This window comes from Aotus nancymaae, unplaced genomic scaffold (genome assembly GCF_030222135.1).
Source record: "Aotus nancymaae isolate 86718 unplaced genomic scaffold, 86718_ANA_hifiasm-v0.15.2.pri h1tg000210l, whole genome shotgun sequence".
Lineage (NCBI taxonomy): Eukaryota > Metazoa > Chordata > Mammalia > Primates > Aotidae > Aotus > Aotus nancymaae.
In genome coordinates, this window is record NW_026988625.1 from 1,787,273 (window position 1) to 1,809,046 (window position 21,774).

At 53.3% G+C, this 21,774-nt stretch overlaps 1 protein-coding gene across 1 annotated transcript in view; it reads left to right on the forward strand.

Moving 5' to 3' along the window:
* The window catches only part of BCR (BCR activator of RhoGEF and GTPase), a 132,565-nt gene that overhangs the window by 103,230 nt on the left and 7,561 nt on the right, over positions 1 to 21,774 (forward strand). Inside the window, exons 11-16 of the mRNA XM_064371896.1 lie at positions 1,636 to 1,755; positions 2,573 to 2,648; positions 4,016 to 4,120; positions 4,839 to 4,913; positions 7,646 to 7,743; positions 10,264 to 10,395. Coding sequence (XP_064227966.1) covers positions 1,636 to 1,755; positions 2,573 to 2,648; positions 4,016 to 4,120; positions 4,839 to 4,913; positions 7,646 to 7,743; positions 10,264 to 10,395 — 606 coding nt within the window. The remainder of the gene's footprint in view (positions 1 to 1,635; positions 1,756 to 2,572; positions 2,649 to 4,015; positions 4,121 to 4,838; positions 4,914 to 7,645; positions 7,744 to 10,263; positions 10,396 to 21,774) is intronic.

Sequence of the window (21,774 nt, forward strand, 5' to 3'; positions counted from 1 at the left end):
CATCTGTGACCAGGGGTCCCTTACGAGGGAAACTTGTTTACACTGGCAAGTTTAAACTGTGTCCAGTTTATGCCCGCGTGGCCATTGCTGTGGCACTGGGAGCCTGATCTTCTGTTTTCGCTGGCATCCCTGGGAAAACCTGACCTAGGAAAACACCGCCTAGGTTTTCAGAAACACACCACCACCATGAGAAACTAGTTCTGAGATCTTTTACCTACAGGTTTTGGACAAGGAGGTGCCATGAGGAGGGATGGCAGTCCTCTGTCCCTGGGTCACACGAGGCACAAGTGAAGAGTCAGAGAGATAGAGACAGCACGCATGACAGCTAACAGTATTTCTAAGGGAACAGAGTGTGGACACTTTTAAGTTCACAGGCAAATGCCTGGATGGTCCTTTTAAGGAAGCAGCAGGAATGCAGGAGCTCAGTCAGCCAGGCGGGAGAGAGGCTTCTGGGTTCTCACCTCTGGCCACTGGCTTGAGTTCAGTCTCCTGATGCCCAGGCAGCGTCCTTTGCTGTGTGGTTCCATTTTGTGGGTGAAGTACCAAGTCACCGGAGAAAGTCATAGCCAGATGCTGGAGGGCTTGGAATGGTTCAGGATGTGGGGCCTAGGGGAGGGGCTGGTTGTCCCCTGTTCAGCTACCCTGATGGGGGCCAGGCCCAGGTGGGGGTGCCACCCCTCCAGGTGTTTGGGACTACAGGCACTTAGTTTTCTCCAGAGATGTTTGAAGACTGTAAAAATGGTGAGAACAGCCCTTCAATCTGGTTAGCTAGGCCAGAGGAGGTGGGTGGCAAAAAGGTTGGGCCTGGGCCCAGGGATGCTCAGGTAGGGTGGACACAGCGGGACAGGAGTCCTCAGCCCTTGTCCAGCTGCCCAGCCTGCTGCACCCAAACCCAGCACACTTAGGAGCACAGGGCAGCTTCAAGACTGGGGTGAACATTGTGTTGTTCATCCTTGTGGGACCGTGACCTCCGTGGTAGGCTTTCTCCATGCAGAGTAGGAGCCAGTGCCGTGCCCTGAGGGCAGCTGAGGCCTGTTGAGTGTGACTGTTGCACTCTCCATGTTCAGTTCTTTGGGGGATGGTATGGGGCCCTATCTGGTGACGGGCAGCACATTTTCTCCCCAGGGATAGTGGCTTCTAGAGGAATCCACTCAGCTCAGCATAGCAAGGGCTCACCTGTCCAGGTTCTGTTGAGAGTTGTCTGCCCTTCTGCTGGGACCTCCACAAATATGCCCAGGGGGCCCAATGTGGAAATCTAACTGGATTAGGAAGTGGGTGAGGGACCGTCTAGGTCGCAACAGCCCCCTGGACATTGTCTGAATTGGGGAGAAAATGAAAGGCAGGGTTGTTTGTAAGTCTCTTCTCTCCATCCTTATGAGAGGAAAGACCTTGTTCCTCCAGGAAAGGTTCCAAGCATGTACTGCAGCGTGTGCTGCCTTGACCCTGTAAAAAGGCTGTTTTGTCCTCCAAAGGCCACCACCAGCAGCAGTCTGGGGCCCTGGACTGTGCTGAGTGGAGACACAAGATTCTCGCTCTCTGCAGGCTGAACACCACTGGTGGTGGGGATGGATGGAGCGGGAGTGAGTTGTATGGGGCGCTGGAATGGGAAGGTGAGGTTGTGGTATCTCCCCGCAGAGGGCAAACAAGGGCAGCAAGGCCACGGAGAGGCTGAAGAAGAAGCTGTCAGAGCAGGAGTCGCTGCTGCTGCTCATGTCTCCCAGCATGGCCTTCAGGGTGCACAGCCGTAACGGCAAGGTGAGCGCCCGCCACGCTGGTCCCTCCTGCTCTTCTGGCCTGGGATGGGCTCTTTACTGTCTAATGGCAGCGCATTTTCACTTGGATGCACCCCGCCCCGAGAGGCTTGTCCAGCATGGTGCATGCAAGCACACTCATTCCTTTTTCTGGGGTTTTGGGCCATAGCCCTCAGGTTGAGTGGCAGCTGGCTCAGCTCCCACAGCTGGGATTGGGCTGGGTCTCCAAGGAGGGTATAAGACAGGGCGCCTAGCAGGTTTGTGCAGACCTGGTCCTTGGTACAGGGATGCTGTCCCGGGGCCTTGAGGGCCAGAGATGCACCTTCTGTCCTGAGTCTGGCTCCTGGTGCCGTCTGTAGCCTGGGCCTCTCCTTCCAGGGGCATGACACGCACCTATCAATGTGCAGAATGGCTTGTTTTCTAGGCTGGCCAGGAGAGGCAACTGGTGGGCTCTGCAGAAGCCTCGTCTCTGGGCTAGTGTGGGGCTTGTGGGTTGAATGCAGGAGGTCAGGTCTAGATCAACCTTCACCTCTGCTGTTCCCACCTGGTCACCTCCATGTCCCTTAGCTGTGCCCCTCTGCTGGCATCACACCCTGACACGTGCAGTTCGGGCGAGAGCTTGTGTCAGAGGTGCTGTGACACCCAACTGGCAAGAAGGGCAGGGAGTGCCAGAAGCGACATGCCGGGCTGTGAGCACACCTGGCCACTGGGCTCCAGCCAGCTGGAGGTGTGGGTTGCGTGCTCCAAGGTGCCCCAGGCCGGCCGGGCATTTGCAGAGCCAGGGTGGAGATAACTGGGTTTGTTCTTCTCGCCCACCCTAGAGTTACACGTTTCTGATCTCCTCTGACTATGAGCGTGCAGAGTGGAGGGATAACATCCGGGAGCAGCAGAAGAAGTGTGAGTGTCCTCTGTCCTGAGAGGGCTGGGCTTCGAAACACCAGGGCCAGGCTGGCAGCTCCTGTGGTTTGAAACCTTCTTTTTTGTTTTGAGGGGTTTTATCAAGTGAAGTGTTAGGTGGAGGGCTCATTTAGAAGACAAGTTGGAGACGGCCATCCCCGTAGGCCTCCCAGCCGTCTTGTCTCTGTGCTCCTGACCGTCTGATGGCGCCGCGTTTTCACTTGGGCACACCCCGCACCTATCCTGCCCCCATCCCCTGGGCATTCATTTCCCCAGCCTGCTGCACATACACCCCACCCCCGGCCTGCCCCTTAGGCCTTTCCAGGACCCTGCCACCACCCCATTTTCTTGGCCTCCTCCATTTCCCCTCATCTGCCCCATGCTCCCCCAGGCCTTCCCTGCCCCAGTAGGTGCTGATGCTAAAGGGGCCCTTGGCTGGACCCACTTGGGTAGCCACACTGTGCTGGCCCCACTGCCCTGTCCACATGGCCCGGCTGCTCCTTCCCTCTGTCAGGGCGCTCCTTCTTTCTGTCCTGTGTTCAGCAGGGTCCGGAGGGGAAGGCACACCCAGTTTCCTCCTTGGAGGTTTGGGATTCACGTGCCATCCTTACCTAGATGTTCCCACTGGCACTCTGTACGCCACTGTCCCTCTTGCAGGGGGAGCTGGGCTGAGCACCATATCCAGGTGGCCTGGTCCTCCCACAGCTGTGGGCCATTACCTGCAAAGCATTGTTTTTCATAGGGATGCTGGGCAGGGGCTCTGTGCACCTCTGACCTGGCCTGACCTCCCATCCCCTCAGGCTCATCCTTCTCACCTATGCAGAGCCACATCTCAGCCCCCATTGCTCCCGTGGTCTGGGGCAATGAGGAGCTCCGAGCAGCCCTGCCAGTGCTCCTGGCCCCAGGTTTCCTGTCATAACATGGGAGCCTCAGCCATTTCTAGAGAGGCAGCATCTGTTCCCCGTTCAGCATTATGCCCAGAAATAAGCCCCTTTTTCTCACCCAGTGGAGAAATGGGGTCAGAGCTGTGGCTGCTGTCTGTCTAGGGAGACCTCACAGGGAGGTGCTCCCCGACCAGCCGCTTATTCTCAGACCTGCCTTGTGGCTGAGCATAGGTAGCGCGTGACGTGTGTGTTTGTGAGTCTCACGCCAAGACTCCTCCAGGCCTGGTCCTTCCAGAGCCACACCTTGCTCTGCTGCCGGACCAGCACTGCACTTGGGAGCCAAGTGCCCTCTCCTGAGCTTCCAGTCCTGGCACTAGTTCTTGCCATGCCCCTTCCCCAGGATGTGGTATGGGTCCAGAGGGTAGGGCCGGAGGGCCAAGGAGCACACTGACCAATTGGTTTACCTCTCTTCCAACCTCCCAGGTTTCAAAAGCTTCTCCCTGACATCCGTGGAGCTGCAGATGCTGACCAACTCGTGTGTCAAACTGCAGACGGTCCACAGCATTCCACTGACCATCAACAAGGAAGGTGGGTTCATCCTCCTGCGCACAGGGCACCTGCAGGGAGGGCAGGCAGCTGGCCCGGGGGCTGACCCCCACTTCCTGTTAGCACTTTTGTTGGGACTAATGGACTTTGGTTCGGAATGAAGAGGTGTGCTTGTTAGGGCCTCTTGTCTCCTCCCAGGAGTGGATGAGATGGGTTAGGAGCAGTTTCTCCCTGAGTGGCTGCTGCTGGGTGGTTGAGGAGACGCTCGGCTAATCACGTTCCTAGTCGTGAGGCCTACAGCATACGCTCCTCCGATGTTCCAGGCCTTGATCTGGCCCCACTCCCATCCTTCCAGCCCTCCCTCCTCCAGCTACTTGCTGGTTGGCACTTTGGGTCAAGCCGAGTTTTGCGTTCACTGTTGCACGTATGCTCAGTCACACACACAGCACATGCTATGCGCACCTGTCCACACACACCCCATCCATGTCCACATCACCCCGACCCCCTCTGCTGTCTTTGGAACATTATTACACTTTGGGTCCCTGGTTTGCCTGTGTTGTGAACCCAACTGGACCCTGAGATCCCCAAGACAGAAATCACGATGGGTATGTTTTTGGCCCGTGACACTGGCTTGCCTTGTGCTAGGCAGATGGCAGCTACGCCGTGTCTCCGGGATGGTTGATTCTGAAGCAGAGTTAGCCTGTCACCTGCCTCCCTTTCCCGGGACAACAGACACTCACCTCTTTGGTCTCTTGTACAGATGATGAGTCTCCGGGTCTCTATGGGTTTCTGAATGTCATCGTCCACTCAGCCACTGGATTTAAGCAGAGTTCAAGTAAGTACTGGTGTGGGGAGGAAGGTTCCACGGACCGAGCCATGTTCTCCACCCAGGAAGGACTAATCGGCCAGGGTGTGGGGAAGCAGGGCAGTTGTTCAAATGACCACGGGACACCTTTGATCACTGGCCGCTGTGGAGCATTGGTGCTGGTTGATGCCTTCTGGGTGTGGAATTGTTTTTCCCGGAGTGGCCTCTGCCATCTCCCGAGCCTGTCTCAGATCCTGGGAGCCAGTGAACTGACCCTTGCAGGTGGATCGTGTGATCGCAGGGGTTTGACAAGGAGTTTGACAGGCAGCAGCTGGAGTGTCCAGGAGTCTTGGGTCCAAGCTAGGAGGGCAGTCAGCAGTACACCCTCACCCCACAGCAGAGCAGATTTGGCTGCTCTGTCTAGCTGGATGAATAATATTCTTTTTTTCTTTTTTTTTCTGAGACGAGGTCTTGTCCTGTCACTCAGGCTGGAGTGCAACAGTGCTATCTTGGCTCACTGCAACCTCCACCTCCCAGGTTCAAGCAGTTCTGCCTCAGCCTGCCAAGTAGCTGGGATTACAGGCACGTGCCACCACACCTGGCTAATTTTTTGTATCTTTAGTAGAGATGGGGTTTCACCATGCTGGCCAGGCTTGGTCTTGAACTCCTGATCTTGTGATCCGCCTGCCTCGGACTCCCAAAGTGCTGGGATTACAGGCGTGAGCCATTGTGCCAGGCCCCCAATACTCTTTTTTACCTTGCCCTCTAAGTGGGGTTCTCCCCCAGCTGCTGGAGTCATCAGAACAGTGAAGACCTGGTAACACATCAGTTACACTATATAAGTTTCTAGAGGCCAGGAGCAGTGGCTTATGCCTGTAATCCCAGCACTTTGGGAGGCTGAGGCAGGTGGATCACTTGAGCTCAGAAGTTTGAGACCAGCCTGACCCAACATGGAAATCCTGTGTCTACTAAAAATACAAAGATTAGCCAGGTGAGGTGGTGGGCACTTGTAATCCCAGCTACTTGAGAGGCTGAGACGGGATAATCACTTGAACCCACGAGGCGGATGTTATGGTGAGCCAAGATTGTGCCACTGCATTCCAGCTTGGGTGACGGAGCAAGACTCCATCTCAAGAAGAAAAGTTTCTAAAAACAGCAAAATGTGGAGACAGAAAGCTTAGCAGTGATTGTTGAGGGATGAAGTTGGGAGAAAGAACTTACTGCGGATGAACCCAAGGGGACTTTTTAGCTGAGAGCAGTGTCATGAAAAGATTGTGGTGCCGTTTGCACTCGTGTTTAAATTTGCTGAAAATCCTCAAACCCTACACTTGGAATGAATGAATTATATGATGTGCAGATTACACCTCCATAGCATTGTAACACACATAATCTTTCCCCTGGGCCCCGTCTCTGGCGGCCTCATAAACGCTGGTGTTTCCCTCATGGGCCTTCCTCCATCCCTGCCTCTCCTCCCGGGTCCTGTCTGTGAGCAGTGCAGGATGACACCGTACGCTGCCCTGCGGTCCCGGGCTTGTCTCTCCTTGCCTCTCTGTTACCTTTCTTTCTATCTCTTCAATGTCCCATGCACTCAAACTTGCACCCCCAAACCAAATCTATTATTCATGGCCCCCAAACTTGTTCCTCTTATGTCCTGTTCCTTTGAGGGGCACCACCATCCACCCCTGTGGCCACACCAGAAACTGCGGTCCACTTTCCCTCTGTTAAATGCCGTTCTCCATCAGTGAGGCTTCTTGATCGTCTCTGGCTGCCTGGCCAGGCCCTGGCTGTGGCCTCCTCCCTGGTTGTAGCTCTGGATGTCACTGCAGAAAGGGTCCCCACCACCAGGCCTCTCCATCCCCCTTCTCAGGTGGTTTTTCTTTTTTTCTTTTTTTTTTGAGACAGAGTTTCGCTCTTACTGCCCAGGCTGGAGTACAATGGCACTATCTCAGCTCACCGCAACCTCCACCTCCTGGATTCAAGTGATTCTCTTGCCTCAGCCTCCTGAGTAGCTGAGATTACAGACACGTACCACCACACCCAGCTAATTTTGTATTTTTAGTAGAGATGGGGTTTCTCCCTGTTGGTCAGACTGGCCTCAAACTCCCAACCACAGGTGATCCGCCTGCCTTGCCCTCCCAAAGTGCAGGGATTATAGACGTAAGCCACTCAGGTGGTTTTTCTAAAATACAAACCCCACCCTGCCACTTACTGCCCACAGCCCAGCCCCACTCTTCCCCAGCCTCGTCTCCCTCCCTTCTTCCTGCACCCCACGGCTTTCCCAGCACCGAGCTGCTTCCTGTGCCCCACAGTGTCCTGGGGTGCCTTTTGCCTTCACTCTTTGCCCAATACTACTTAGAGCGGGGTCTGCTCTGGTTGTAGGAGCTTCCCACATCCCCCAGGACAGCTGGCCTCTGCCATGGCGTCACTATGGCTCACATCCCCTGTGTAACAATGGCATGTACGCCTCTCTGTCCCCAGCAGTGCAGGGCCCTTCTCATTGTAGGGGCTTTAGCTGTGGTTTGTGGACTGACTGCGTGAATGAATGTTGTGGGAGGTCCCATTTCCCAGCTGCACCCAGGGGAATTTTACAGATCAGGCAGGAGTGTCGCATGAGGTGCTGGTGTTCATGCCAGAACCCCATTTGGTGTTTTATTTATTTATTTATTTTTTTCCGGATTCTTCAAATAACACCTACTCTTATAGACCATGTGGGTGATGTGGAAAAGAGCTGCCACCTTCTCCATGTCCCTTTCTTCCCACAGATCTGTACTGCACCCTGGAGGTGGATTCCTTTGGGTATTTTGTGAATAAAGCAAAGACGCGCGTCTATAGGGACACAGCTGAGCCAAACTGGAACGAGGTGAGGAGCTGATTCCACAAGGGCTCAGCCTGCCAGCCGGTCACAGGATGTTGTCCACTGGAGAGAATCTAAACCTTCAGGGGCTCCCTGAGGGCTTCCCCGAAAGGCAATGCTGCCGAATTCCAGGAATCTCTTGGAATTCAGGGCCAGGAGGTGATGTGTCTAAGAGATTTTATCTCCCTGTTCCTAAGAATCTTACCCACCCCTGTCATCAAAAGAAGCAGTCTATTTTGCTCGAGAAGTGTTTTCAGGGCCGGGAGGTGAGGAGTCTAAGAGATTGTATCTCCCTGTTCCTAAGAATCTTACCCACCCCTATCATGAAAAGAAGCAGCCTATTTTGCTGGAGGTGTTTGTTTGGAAAGAGACTTGAAAGGGCTTTTTGTCTGCCTTTGTTATCGCTTATGTTTACTTGGTAGTTTCCATAGTGTTTTTCCACAGAAGTTGGAGTGAGCTCCCGTAACCTTCTTGGCTTCCGGAAGCCTGGGCTCTGCTGGTAGGACTGGGACAGGTACTGCAGGGTCCTGCTTGCTTGTCTCGGGGTGTTGGGTTTGTATTGTGTGTCGCTGTGCCTTCCTCCACCTTGGAGAGCTGCTGCGTGAGTCACTTAGCCATTTGGCACTGCCCTTCTGGGAGTGGGGGAAAGATTGCAGAGGGGCCAGTATTGACTAAGTCCCCAGATCCATAAGAGGTGCCATTTCCCAGCTTCTGCAGCAGCTGTGACCTCGACGGTCTCATTCTTGATGGTGCAGGTAGAGACAGCTGGGCCTGCAGAGCTGCCTCCCACCCCGTCTCCTGCAGAGGAGGAAGCCTGGAGCCCCCAGGCTGCTTGGTCTATATGGGTCATGAGGCTGGTGGAGTGAACAGTGGGGCTGGAACACAGGTCTCCTTTCTCAGCATCCACTACTCTTTGATCAGTTTAGATATGTTGTTGAATAGTATAAGGGCACAGGAGCTCAGGAAAATTACCTAGTTGTTGTAGCTCTGGACATCCCTGCGAAAGGGCTGAGTGGCAGCTATGGTGTGCGGGGGATAAGAGCCACATGGGATCCATCGAAGAAGCCTTTGCAGAGAGCAAGAGGGCCATTGCCCAGCAGAGACAACAAGAGAGGGGTGCCAGGCGGTGTGTGGAAGGTTCAGGTGCCAGGCAGTGACGGGAACTCCAGGGAGGCGTGAAGGTGTGAGGGTTAGATTGCAGCAGGTCACCTCCACCACCCTCACTGTCCATGAAGGTCTGGGCTCGGGGACACTCACATGTTCTTGGCACACACTCACACACACACACACACACACACACCCTCATTCAGGTTCAGAAATTCCTGCTGCTTTCTTCTCCCCTCACCCTCCTCCATTTCCCCACCAAGAACCCATGTGGGCGCACACCTCGGTGTGAAGTGCAGATTCACCAATGGCACCATCAGGGTAACGGAGTAGAGAGTTAACACCACACACCCACGGCAGACAACTTGAAAGCTAGGGGAGCAGTTTTTCCTCCAAGTCCCTCCCTCTCCCTCCCGTATCATCCCCAAGGATCACGCTTTGTCTCCTTTTAGACAGAGTTCATTTTTTAAGAGCAGTTTAGGTTCACAGCAAAATGAAGCATAAAGAACAAAGAGTTCCCGTATACCCCTGCCCTCCACTTCAATTATGGACATCCCACACCAGAGTAGGGTATTTGTTACAGTTGATGAGCCCACGATGAACCATCATTATCACCCAGAATTCATAGTTGATATTAGGTAGAGTTCATTCTTGATGTTACACATTTTATGGGTTTTGACAAATGTAGAGTGATGTGTATCCACCATGATATCTTACAGAATAGTCTCACCACCATAAAAGTGAACCCACATCGACAGATCATTATAATCCAGAGTCCCTAGAAATATCTTTTTTGTTGTTCTTGCTTTTTGAGGGAGAGTCTCCAACTGTTGCCCAGGCTGGAGTACAGTGGCATGATCTTGGCTCACTGCAGCCTCTGCCTCCTGGATTCAAGCAATTCTTGTGCCTCAGCCTCCCAAGTAGCTGGGATTACAGGCATGCACCACCATGCCCGACTAATTTTTGTATTTTTAGGGTAGAGACGAGGTTTTACCATGTTGGCTAGGTTGGTGTCGTATTCCTGGTCTCAAGTGATCTGCCTGCCTTAGCCTCTCAAAGTGCTGGGATTACAGGTGTGAGCCACCATGCCTGGCCCATAAAAATATCTTTTGATGAGCACCCTGGAGATTCTGAGACAGGTGGTGTGGGGATAACCCTTTCAGATTCTGGTGTTAGGAGTTTGGCTTAGGTTTGAGAGCCAGTTGGATCTTCTGGAAGCATGCAGGCTGGGCCACAGTCTCATGCCAGAGATGCTTACAGGGAACACGTCTATGCGTCCCAGGACTACAGGAGGAGGGTCGCAAACATCGGTCCCTCTGGGGCAGCCAGGGCAGCAGGGAGAGCCCCGGTTCAGAGGCCCCTTTGGCCATAACGCTGACCTGTTTGTTCACACTGGACTCGCCTTCTCCCTCGGGGCTGCAGGAATTTGAGATAGAGCTGGAGGGCTCCCAGACCCTGAGGATACTGTGCTACGAAAAGTGTTACAACAAGACGAAGATCCCCAAGGAGGACGGCGAGAGCTCGGACAGACTCATGGGGAAGGGCCAGGTCCAGGTGAGGCTGCCGTCCCTGCCATCCTTGCCTGATGCGTGGTGTCCTTTTTCATGCGGCCCTTTGGGACGCTGACGTGGCCTTGCACCCGGGGTTGGGTGGTGTGGGCAGCTGTGGCTCTGAAACATCCACCGTGGGAGACCTGAACCTGTGCCTGCGTGGGCCTTGATGGGTCTTGATGGATGGCCCTCTGTTTGCATGTCTGTTGCGTCGTCTCATCCCCAAAGAATTTCCATTCAACTTGGTTTTGCAGCTGGGGCCTCAGTTCCTGCCTGGCCTTAGGAGAACCTAAAAGCAGAATGGTTAGGTGGTGCCCTGGGCTGAAATTGGCCCATCCTGTGCCGATCTTCTAATCTTCAGTAAGTGCTGGCTTCATCCCCTCCTGCCACCCAGCCTGGCTGGCCACATCTTGGGAGGTGCAGCTCCTGCCTGTTTTTCTATCTTGGAAGCGTGTAAGGGAATTCAGTGGCTCCGGGCCTCCTGGGGCTCCCTATACTGAGATCAGTTTTAATAGCAAAAAGGCTCTTCTTTTTGCCCATAATCCAGCTACTCAGGAGGCTGAAGCAGGAGGATTGCTTGACCCCAGGTATTCAAGACCAGCTTGGGCAACATAGTGAGACCTGGCTAAAACAAAATAAATTAACTAAAAATTGCTCTCAGCTGTCCTGTCCCTGTCCCACTGCATTATCTCGTTCACCCTGCCAGCCTTTGTGTGGATTCTCATGGTGAGAGATTGTACCACACAGATGGGCCACAGCGCTCTTGAGGGAGCACTTGGCGCTGGTCTTTTTTGAGATCCCCGAAGTGTTTTAGCATCAGTCAAGTGATGGTCATAGTCTGGATGATGGTCACAGCTCAGGCTTTTTTGCACATGCTTTCTTTGGTTGTTTTTTGTTTTCTTGAGATAGTGTCTGGCTCTGTCCCCCAGGCTGGAGTGCAGTGGCAGGATCATAGCTCACTGCAACCTCAAACTCCTTGGCTTAAGCGATCCTCCTGCCCTAGCCTCCCAAGTTGTTGGGATTACAGACATGTCCCACCATGCCCGGCTAATTTTTTTTTTTTTTTTTTTGAGATAGAGTTTTGTTCTTGTCCAGGCCGCAGTGTGGTGACACGATCCCAGCTCACTGCAGCCTCCTCCTCCCTGATTCAAGCCTTGGCCTCCCAAAGTACTGGGATGCAGGCCTGAGCCACTGCGCCTGGCCACATGTGCTTTCTAATTTGGTCCTTGCAGCAGATCTTTGAGAGAGCTCATTTGACACTCAGGAGACACTTCTGTAACCTGCTCAGAATCAGGGTCCCCAGGCATTCAGGGAGGTGGAGGGAGCAGACTGCAAAGCCAGCAGTACTCCTGTCGCTCCCCCTTCCCTCTCCCTCTCCATGTTTTCCATCTGCCCCCACCCAGCCTACAGCATTCCTCCCCTACAGCCCAGCCTGAGTCTGGCGCAGCCTCACTGCTCAGCCCAGGAACAGTCATAGCCTGGGTGCTGGTCCCCTTATTCCAGCTCATCAAGCCAGGTAAGGGGAGGTTCAGATTCTGCCAACCATTGACTCAACTCATCATCCAAATCTTCAACCACTGGAGTCCTGTGAGTGTCTGTATTTGAACCAGGGTACTGTTGCTGAGTAACTGGTAGTCTCAGTGAAAAAGAGAAAAGAGTGGATATGCCTCTTCCTATGTTACCATGTCAGGCCTTCTTTTGAAACCCTTTTCTGCAATGCTACTGAAGTATTTATGCACATGACCTGTGCTTTCCTCTGAGTCTGAGGGTGTGGCTCATCACCCCACCCCATCTTAGGGAAGAGGAGAGCAGTAAGTATCAAAGAAAAACCCAAGCTGGACAGCAGTGAAAGTGGTAAAAGCAGATTTTATTTTAGCTATTGTGATGGGGGAAAGACCTCAGCCTAGAAAGGGGCCCAGTGCCGGATTCACACGGACGAGTGGGAACTTACAGCCAAGAGGCAGGGTAGGGTTGATGGATGGAAAATCATGAAGAAGTACGCTCAGGGGGAAGAGGGATTCTGGTGAAACCAACCTGACAGGAATCTCGCTGAAGACAGGCCAGAGGGATAGATATGCTCTGGGGATGGCATGGGATGAGGAATCTGATCAGATAGCAAGTGCGGGGGGCTCTGGCAAAACTGACTTAGAAGGATTCTTGCAAAAATTGGGCTTTTGAGAACATGCCCAGGGATGGGATCTAGCCAGAATAAAGAGCCGGAGGGACCACATGGGTTCAGTCAAGGAGAGTCTTTGTCACCCCTACACCACTCAGTGTGACCTGGGCGAGTTACTGTCCAACTCGTCCAAATGTGTTTCCTTACCTTTATTATTATTATTTTTGAGACAGAGTCTCACTCTGTTGCCCAGGCTGGAGTGCAGTGGCACAATCTCGATTCACTGCAACCTCCACCTCCCAGGTTCAAGCGATTCTCCTGCCTTAGCCTCCCAAGTAGCTTAGGTGCCCACTGCCATGCCGGTTTACAGGTGCCCACCACCATGCCCAGCTAATTTTTGTATTTTTTAGTGGAGATGGGGTTTCACCGTGTTGGCCAGGCTGGTCTTGAACTCCTGACCTCAGGTGATCCACTTGCCTCAGCCTCCTGAAGTGCTGGGGTTATAGGTGTTAGCCACTGCGCCCAGCCTCCTCACCTTTAAATTGGGGTGGGGGGCCATGGAGCCTCCAGGGTTGAGTGACATATGCTCTTACGGGTGGGGGATCAGTGTTTGCTGCTATTCTTTTTTTTTTTTTTTTTTTTTTTTTTTGAGATGGAGTCTCGCTCTTGTTACCCAGGCTGGAGTGCAATGGCGCGATCTCGGCTCACCGCAACCTCCGCCTCCTGGGTTCAGGCAATTCTCCTGCCTCAGCCTCCTGAGTAGCTGGGATTACAGGCACGCGCCACCGTGCCCAGCTAATTTTTTTGTATTAATAGAGACGGGGTTTCACAATGTTGACCAGGATGGTCTCGATCTCTCGACCTCGTGATCCACCCGCCTCGGCCTCCCAAAGTGCTGGGATTACAGGCTTGAGCCACCGCGCCCGGCCCTGCTGCTATTCTTATCCTTATTTGTCATCATTTGTGAGGAGGCGATGGAGCAGGCACAGTCTGGCTCCAGCCCCTGGTCTCTGTGTCAGTGGGAGCGGTGGGTGGGAACCATGGCTCCTGGCCTTCACTGGACAGGAAGGAATCTGATCGCCTTGTGAAGGGCGTTCATGACTCACACCAAGTAGGCAGTGGCTGCTCTGGTCCCTGGACTGCCAGGCTCCCAGCAGGGGGGGCTTGTTTGTGGGATCCCAGGAGGAAGGAAGTCAGAGGAGGGGCGGTGACTATGCCATTGACGCTCTGCGACACCAGCCTGGCTTCTTTCTCCCCCTTGGACACTGTTTTCTGCACAGGGATACCTGGGAGAGGGTGTGCATGACTCCGGGGCCCAGCCTTTTTGAATCTGGGCTTTTCCCAGCAACACCAGGTGCCTTCTGGGCTGTGCCGTGTGGGAGGCACTTGGCTCTCTGCAGGCTGCTGCGGAGGCTGCTGTAGGCTCCCACCCTGCTTATGCACCTAGACTCAGAAGTTGAGTAGAGAGACCCTCCGGTGATGTGAGGCTGATGCAGCAGGTACAGAAGCCGCAGCATCCCAGGAGTGTCCAGATCTAGCCATGAGGGCAGAGGCCCCTGGCAGGCCCCAGGGGCTCCTCCACGGTCAGGGGTCCAGGATGGAAAGGAGTCCTCAGCAAAGCTGCTCATGCGTCCGTCTGTGGGCAGCAGGAGTCGGGATCTTCTGTGCTGGGGTGTTGGCCCAGTCTGTATTTTTGCTCCCCTTAATGGCGCTGATGAGCTGGGTTCAGGAACCACTTGCCCAAGTCTCAGATTTTAGCCTCTGTTCTTCAAATGCCTGTTCTGGATGACTTGCTAGGTCCCCACCTCCCTTGCACAGTAGAGGGTCCATGAGGGTTGGGGGTGGGGTGGGCTCTAGAAATTGGGATGGGTGAGCTGCATTGTTCAGAGCCATCAGCCAGAAAGGCAAGGGGAAGGATACACAATACAGCAGGGACAAAGCTGTGGTGGTGCCCACAGTCCAGCAAAGAGCCACTGAAAGCACGAATCGAAGCCCTGTGTGTGGGCAGGTGCAGGAGGACACAAGCCGGGTGTCCTTTCCAAGCCAGCCGCAAGCCTGAATGAGCCATCTGAGCAAGCGAGGCCATCCCAGTCCATCCTCAGACACCAGGAACCTGCCATGCCACCCCAGTGATGGAGGGCTTCCTGTGTGCCAGGCCCCAAGAATAAGAAGACCCCTGCCCCCAGCCTTCATGGTCTAGATCTGAGAAGCTGGAAAGGAAGGGTGCGGTAAATGTGCCAGGAGGCGAGGCAGGCTTTGGCCCAGAGTGACTGGTGGCTCACGTGGCATGGTTATTTGGGAAGTGAGGTCAGGGGACAGAGAAGCCTTCACAGAGCAGGGGACATTGAGTCTGTATCTTCAGGGAGGGATTTTTCAAGGTGAAGGCATCAACATCCTGTGCTCCAAGATGAGTGGGAGCACAGGATTTATGGGACAGGTCGTGGGACACGTTGCTGGAGGACTAGTCAAGTCTGCAGCCTAGCCGAGTGTGGTGGGGCAGGGACAGGGACAGGGCCCCAGAGACACAGTCCCAGTGCCCCTGCACATGCTGGGCCAAAGCGGGAGTCACCACAGGTCAGAGCCAAGGAAATTGGAGCCTGGCTGCCATTAGGAATTTCTTCCTTCAGTTGTTTCTTTTTTTTTTTTTGAGACATAGTCTCGTTCTGTCCCCCAGGCTGGAGTGCAGTGGTGTGACCTTGGCTCACTGCAATCTCTGTCTCCTGGGTTCAGGCGACTTTCCCACCTCAGCCTCCCGAGTAGTTGGGACTACAGGCATATGCCACCCCGCCCGGCTAATTTTTTTTTGTTTGTTTGTTTTTTTGAGACGGAGTTTCGCTCTTGTTACCCAGGCTGGAGTGCAATGGCGCGATCTCGGCTCACCGCAACCTCCGCCTCCTGGGTTCAGGCAATTCTCCTGCCTCAGCCTCCTGAGTAGCTGGGATTACAGGCACGTGCCACCATGCCCAGCTAATTTTTTTGTATTTTTAGTAGAGATGGGGTTTCACCATGTTGACCAGGATGGTCTTGATCTCTCGACCTCGTGATCCACCCGCCTCGGCCTCCCAAAGTGCTGGGATTACAGGCGTGAGCCACCGCACCCGGCCATTTTTTTGTATTTTTTAGTAGAGATGGAGTTTCACCATGTTGGTCAGGCTGGTCTCAAACTCCTGACCTCAAATGATCTCCCCTCCTTGGCCTTCCAGAGTGCTAGGATTATGGGCATGTCTCTCTTCATTTGCAAATGTTTTAGGTTGCTAAATCCCGGTAGCCCTGTCTATTCTCCTTAGAAGGCAACATTGTATCAAGTCATGCTCCCATTTCTCCTGATCTATTTGTGTGTCTTGCTGAGCTCATGACTCACGTTCCAGTGGAGGCATCAGAGTTAATTTTTGTTGCTGCTAGTGTTTTTTTGTGAGCCTCAGGGACGAGATTTGGACTGTGAACCTCTGATGTGACCTGGTCTTCGTTTAAAGCTGGTGCTCTGACTGGCTGTCTGGAGTTTCCCAGACTTCTCTGCCAGCCTGGGTTATGTGGGCACCTGACCAGGCACAAGCCAGCAGGTCTGACTGAGGCCTCCTAGTGGCACCCTGACAGCTGCTCTCAAGTCTCCACCATGCGGTGAGGTCCACCCATTCTCGGGCAGTCTCCCTGTTGGGCTGCCCGCTCTGCAGCAGTTGTTCCCCCAAGAACCCATGGAAGTGCCTGGCAACAGCTTGTGAATGCAAAGATGACACCAAGTCAGGTGGCTGTGCCCATGTGCACAACAGCACTGACCATGCCAGCCTCAGACTGGAAAGAATCCAGGCGTCCACCTGCTGGTGAATGTCTGTCAATCCATACAGTGGAATATTACTCAGCCTTCAAGAAGAAGGACATTCTGACACATTCTCCAACATGGTGTGAGCCTTGAGGACATGCTGCTAAGTGAAATAAACCAGACACAAAAAGACAAATGCTGTATGATTCCACTTACATGAGGTAGCTAGATTAGTCAAATTCATAGAGGCAGAAAGAGATGAGAGGCTACAGCAGCTGGGGGCAGGGGGAAGGGAAGTTTTTCTTTTGGCACCTGCCCCCTGGGAGTTACTGTTTAATGGGTGTGGAGTTTCAGTTTGGAGATGATGGTGGTGATGGTTGCACAACAGTGTGTGTGCCTAATGCTACTGAACTGCACACTTAAAGATACCTAAAGTCGGACATTTTACATTTTGCATATTTTACAATTTTTTTAAAAAAGTAAAGAATTACTTTTCAGCCTTCTAGCTAAGATAAAAAGGCTGCCCACGGTACAGGGATGGATGTGGGAGCCCAGACTCCATGAACTCGCTGGCCCCTCACCATGAAAGCCCCAACCACCAGGGGGCACATGTGCGGTGTGGTGGAGAAGCCCCAGGCCCCCCAACCACCCCTGGGAACTTCAGCACCTTCACCTGTGAGAGGACAGCTGCCTGGCTCAGCAATTTCTAGTGCATGTAACAGTACTTGCTTTGTGCCAATATATATGTAAATTCTAGATCCCTTCAACAATGTATTAACTTCAGATGTAGATGTATGTCTTATGTCTCTGGATACTGGAGATACTACAGAGAACGGACTGGACAAATCTCTGTCCTCCACACTTACTTTCCAGCAGCAGGGACAGACATGAGCCAAAATAAAGAGCACGTCACAGGGGAAGTGATGGGAGTTGGGGAGGTATTGGCAGGTAAGGCAAATACCATCATGAAGGCACCAAGAATCCCCACTTGTATGTCGGGGATTATCTCAGGGCTGTGTAGGTCTTGGCCACACGGCCGTTCCACCCATGCAGGGTGCCTGATGCTGGGGGCATTCTGAGATGAATGAGTCATGGTCTATGTGGCAGAGGCGCTGATAGGAGAGAAGCTTATGTAGCTTCTTAGACTTGGAGTGGGGCAGGCCCCAGGGGGGTTTCTTTCTGCAGGAACACAAAATGAGTGATTATTTGTCTTGAACAAATATTTGGGGAAGATTTTAAGACATAAACATCATGAAATGTAATCACATGAGCAGATTCTTACACCGATTCCACGGAATTCTTCCTGAAGAAGCACACTACTGTCACCGTGGACAGTGACACAGGTCCTCCTTACTCTATTGGGGGCCACTTTTGGACCCTATATTTTTCTTTAACTTTTTGTACCATGAAATGCATCCATTTTTATAACTGAATGATTCTGTAGTAAATTTACAGAGCGGTACAGCTTTTACCAACAATCCAGTTCTAGAATATTTCCATCACCCAAACAATTTCCCTGTTGCCTCTTTTTTTTTTTTTTTTTGAGACGGGGTCATGCTCTGTTGCCCAGGTCGGAGTGCAGTGGTGCAACCACACTCAGCACCGCCTTGATGTCCCAGGCTCAAGTGCTCTTCCCACCTTAGCCTCTCAAGTAGCTGGGGCCACGGGCATGTGCCACCATGCCAGGCTACCTTTTTGTTTTGTTTTGTTTTGGTGGAGACAGGGTCTTGTTATGCTACCCAAGCTGGTCTCAAATTCCTAGGCTCAAGTAATCCTTCTGCCTCGGCCTCCCAGAGTGCTGAGATTATAGGTATGAGCCACCGTGCCCAGCCCATTCCCAATTACAACCACTCCCAAACCCAAGCTGATCTGCTTTTTATCTAGAGATTTGCCTATTCTTCACATTTCATAAAAATGGAATTATACTAGAGTGGCCTTTTTTGGCTGGTTTCTTCCACTTGCTATTATGTTTTTGAGGCTTCGTGTGTTAACATTGTTTCATTCCTTTTTATGACTGAATAATTTTCCACTGCATACGTAAACCATGTTTTTGTTTCTGCATTTACTATTTGACAGACACTTGGATCATTTCTAGTTTGGGCTGTTATGGTTAATGCAGCCATGAACTTGTCCTTGGTACAAGTCTCTCTATGGACATATGTTCTCATTCATTGAGTAGACACCTAGTGGGGTTGCTGGGCTGTGCAGCAAGGTGACTGGGGAACTGCCCTACGTTTCCTGGAGTGGCTACACCATCTTACATCCCCAGTGGCCATTTCTCCACATCCTCACCAATGCTGTTTATAGTCTTATCCTGAGGGAGAGAGGGTGTTCCTTTTAAAGTGATGTTAGAGACTGGTTGGGATCAAAGAAGAGCAGCAAAGAGTTAAAAGTGGAATGGGGGCTGGGCACGGTGGCTCATGCCTGTAATCCCAGCACTTTGGGAGGCGAAGTGGGTGGATTGTTTTAGGTCAGGAGTTCAAGACCAGCCTGCCCAACGTGGTGAAATCCTGTCTCTGCTAAAAATACAAAAATTATCCAGGCATGGTTGCAGGTGCCTATAATCCCAGCTACTCAGGAGGCTGAGGCAGGAGAATCGCTTGAACCCGGGAGGCGGAGGTTGCAGTGAGCCAAGATAGTGCCACTCCACTCCAACCTGGGTGACAGCGAGATTCCCTCTCAAAAAAAAAGTAGGATGGATCTCAGGAGAGCAGACTGTGGTCACTGGCCACAGCAGGAGGCCTGTCATGTCTCTCCTGGTGAACACACAGGTTCTCTGGTAGTCTCAGCAAAGACCCACCCCCGGGAATAGATTATGGTGCAGACACATGGGGCTCATACAGGAACAACCAGGGGCGCCCTACTGGACCATCCAGGCTGGTGACGATGGCCGTGGAGGAAGCTGTTGTCTACAAGGAGGTAAGGGAGGAGTGAGCGAGCATTTCCTCCTTTGGATGATTTATTCATAACCCCCACCCTACCCCTGCTGAGGGTGGGAGAGAGGATGTCCTCTGGCTGTCTATTGGTGACTCAATCCAGCCACGCTGACTACACAGCAAGCAGGGCAGTGCTGGGCCCCCAGCAGAGCCACCATGGAAGGTGATCAGTGACGCTTTAGGGCAGCACACAACACTTGCCCCAGTTGGGCTTCGGCCTTCCCCAGCCCCCACCCCACCACTTCCCTGGGATGGATGTGCAGGGTAGTTTTCTAGGCAGACCTCCAGGCCACCATCTGCTAGGCCTACTGACCACAGTCATTCTTCCAAGGCCCCTGCCTTACCCAAGCCAGTGGGAGATGAGCAGCGACCTGGTCTACCCTCCTGAGACCACTGCGTGTGAGCAGACAGGCCCCCACCCGGCCAGGCAGCAGGCGTATTCCTCACCAGACTTTGCAATCCAGGGAGACCCCAGACAGCATCTGGAGTGCCTCAGTTTTTCCCTTAACTGCTGTTTCCCACTTGGTCATCTGTTTTTCCAAAGCCTGGTCTTTTGCTTGTTTACTTCTCTGGTGCTTTAAATAACTGCACGAGAGAGCGTGCCAGTCTTGAGCAATGTTTGGGGTTGGCTGAGCCGAGGCACAGGCCTCATTATCATGCTATTTTTTACACGGCTTCCGCTCTGAAGCACACTCTGTTCTTTGGAGCAGAGCCAGCCTTGGGACAGCCTTTCCCATTGGAGCTGAAAATCAGGTCGGCTGTGAACCGGTGCTCAGAGGCCGATACTCTGATCTCCAATCACTGGGAGTCACAGAGAGGGGCCTGGTAAAGAACCCATCTGACAGCATCAGGGCCAGGTTGGGGTGGGTGATGGACACCACCAGTGCTGGGGAGTGGACACTGGCTGGAGCCCTGCCCAGGGCTGCGCTTGCTCTGGGGGAGGAGGACCTGAGCAGGGTGCCCTCCGCCCTGGATCCATCAGAGGCACTGCGTGTGATTCTTGTGGTTACCTGCTGGGGGTGGTACAGATTCTGGGCAGTCTAGACTGCTTCCAGCACAAGGCAGGCCGACCAGTCAGACTTTACTCAGCGTCTCCAAACTTGGGCAACAGGAAACTAGCCACTTAGAGAAGGAAGCTCAGCTTTTCTGGGCTTTAGAGGAGATGGAGACAGGTTGGAATTCCCGTAACCAATAGGCTGGGGTGGGAGGATGTTCTTCCCACACACAGACAAAAAAGTGGAATCCAGGGGTGATGGGAAGCTTTGACCTTGGCCAGCCAGACTGCGGGGCGGGGTTTCCCTCAAAGCCTGGTCAAAAGGCTGCGGAGGCTGGGAGCTCTCGTTCAGCTCCACCAGCTTCCCAGAGCAGCAGGGCCAAGCATGCGAGAGTCGCCGTCCCCCCCAGCCGCGATGCAGGGCCTCCTTCGGTACTTCCACCCCAGCTGGGCGGGCTGGAGCCGGGCAGCCTCCGCCGAAAAGCACCTGTGTGGTCGCGGCACCGCCCTGTGGACCCACATTCGAAACCTGGTGTGCAAGGGCAAGGTGGGCCGGCATGTGGGTTGCGGTTCCAGTGGGGATCGGAGGGGCAGCCGCCTGATGTCTGGACAGTTTCTCTTTCTATGTCTTTACTTACCTGGATTCTGGGTTGCTTGTCAGCTGCTTCTGCTACTTCTGGGTTTCCAAGGGAAGAGGGGCCCAGTGATGGCTGTTCTTGGAAGGAAGGGGAAGAATGTCTCCTGCTTAACATGTTTCTGCATTTCCAGTTAGTTAGTTAGAGCCAGGGTCTTGCTCTGTTGCCCAAGCTGAAGTGCAATGGCATGATCTTGGTTCACAGCAGCCTCTACCTTCCAGGCTCGAGTAGTGCTCCCATCCCAGCCTCCCAAGTAGCTGTGACTACAGGCACGTGCCACCATGCTTGGCTAATTTTTTTGAAAATTTTTTTTTTTTAATAGAGACGAGGTCTCACTGTATTGCCCAGGCAGGTCTCATGGGCTCAGGTGATCCTCCTGCCTTGGCCTCCCAAAGTGCTGATATTACAGGCGAGGTTTCAATTTTTTAAAGCTCCCCGCGGTGGTATTAAACTCTCCCTTTCCAGAGAAAGTGCACCCTTTCCTCATCTCTCATGTTATCCTCTCCTGCGTCTCCTTAGGATTCACTCTTGGGGAAAGTGCCACTTGAGAGATTCCTTTTTGTATATGGCTTGTGACTGACTGGTCCCTGCCCACGGACGCTGCTTCTCAGGGTGAGGTCCCTGATACCTGGAGTGTGGCCTCTGAAAACCTTCAGGGCAGGATGCAGCATGATAATCTGTGACCACATAACCCCTGGCGGGAGACATCCTGCCATGCTTTGCTATTCCGTGCCACTCTGGTGTACATTTCAGATCCTTGGGAAATGTTCACCAGTAGGAGCTAGAAGGGTAGTTAAGGAGGGGTCACCCCCCAGATGTGCCTGTGGTGAGCCTTCTTGCTGAGCGGGTGCAGGAAGGAGGCCCAGGTGCACGCACCTGTGAGGTAGGGGCAGCTGGCTGGGCTCCTTGACCTGCTCCAGCCCAGGTGGCTGTGGCCTCTAGGGT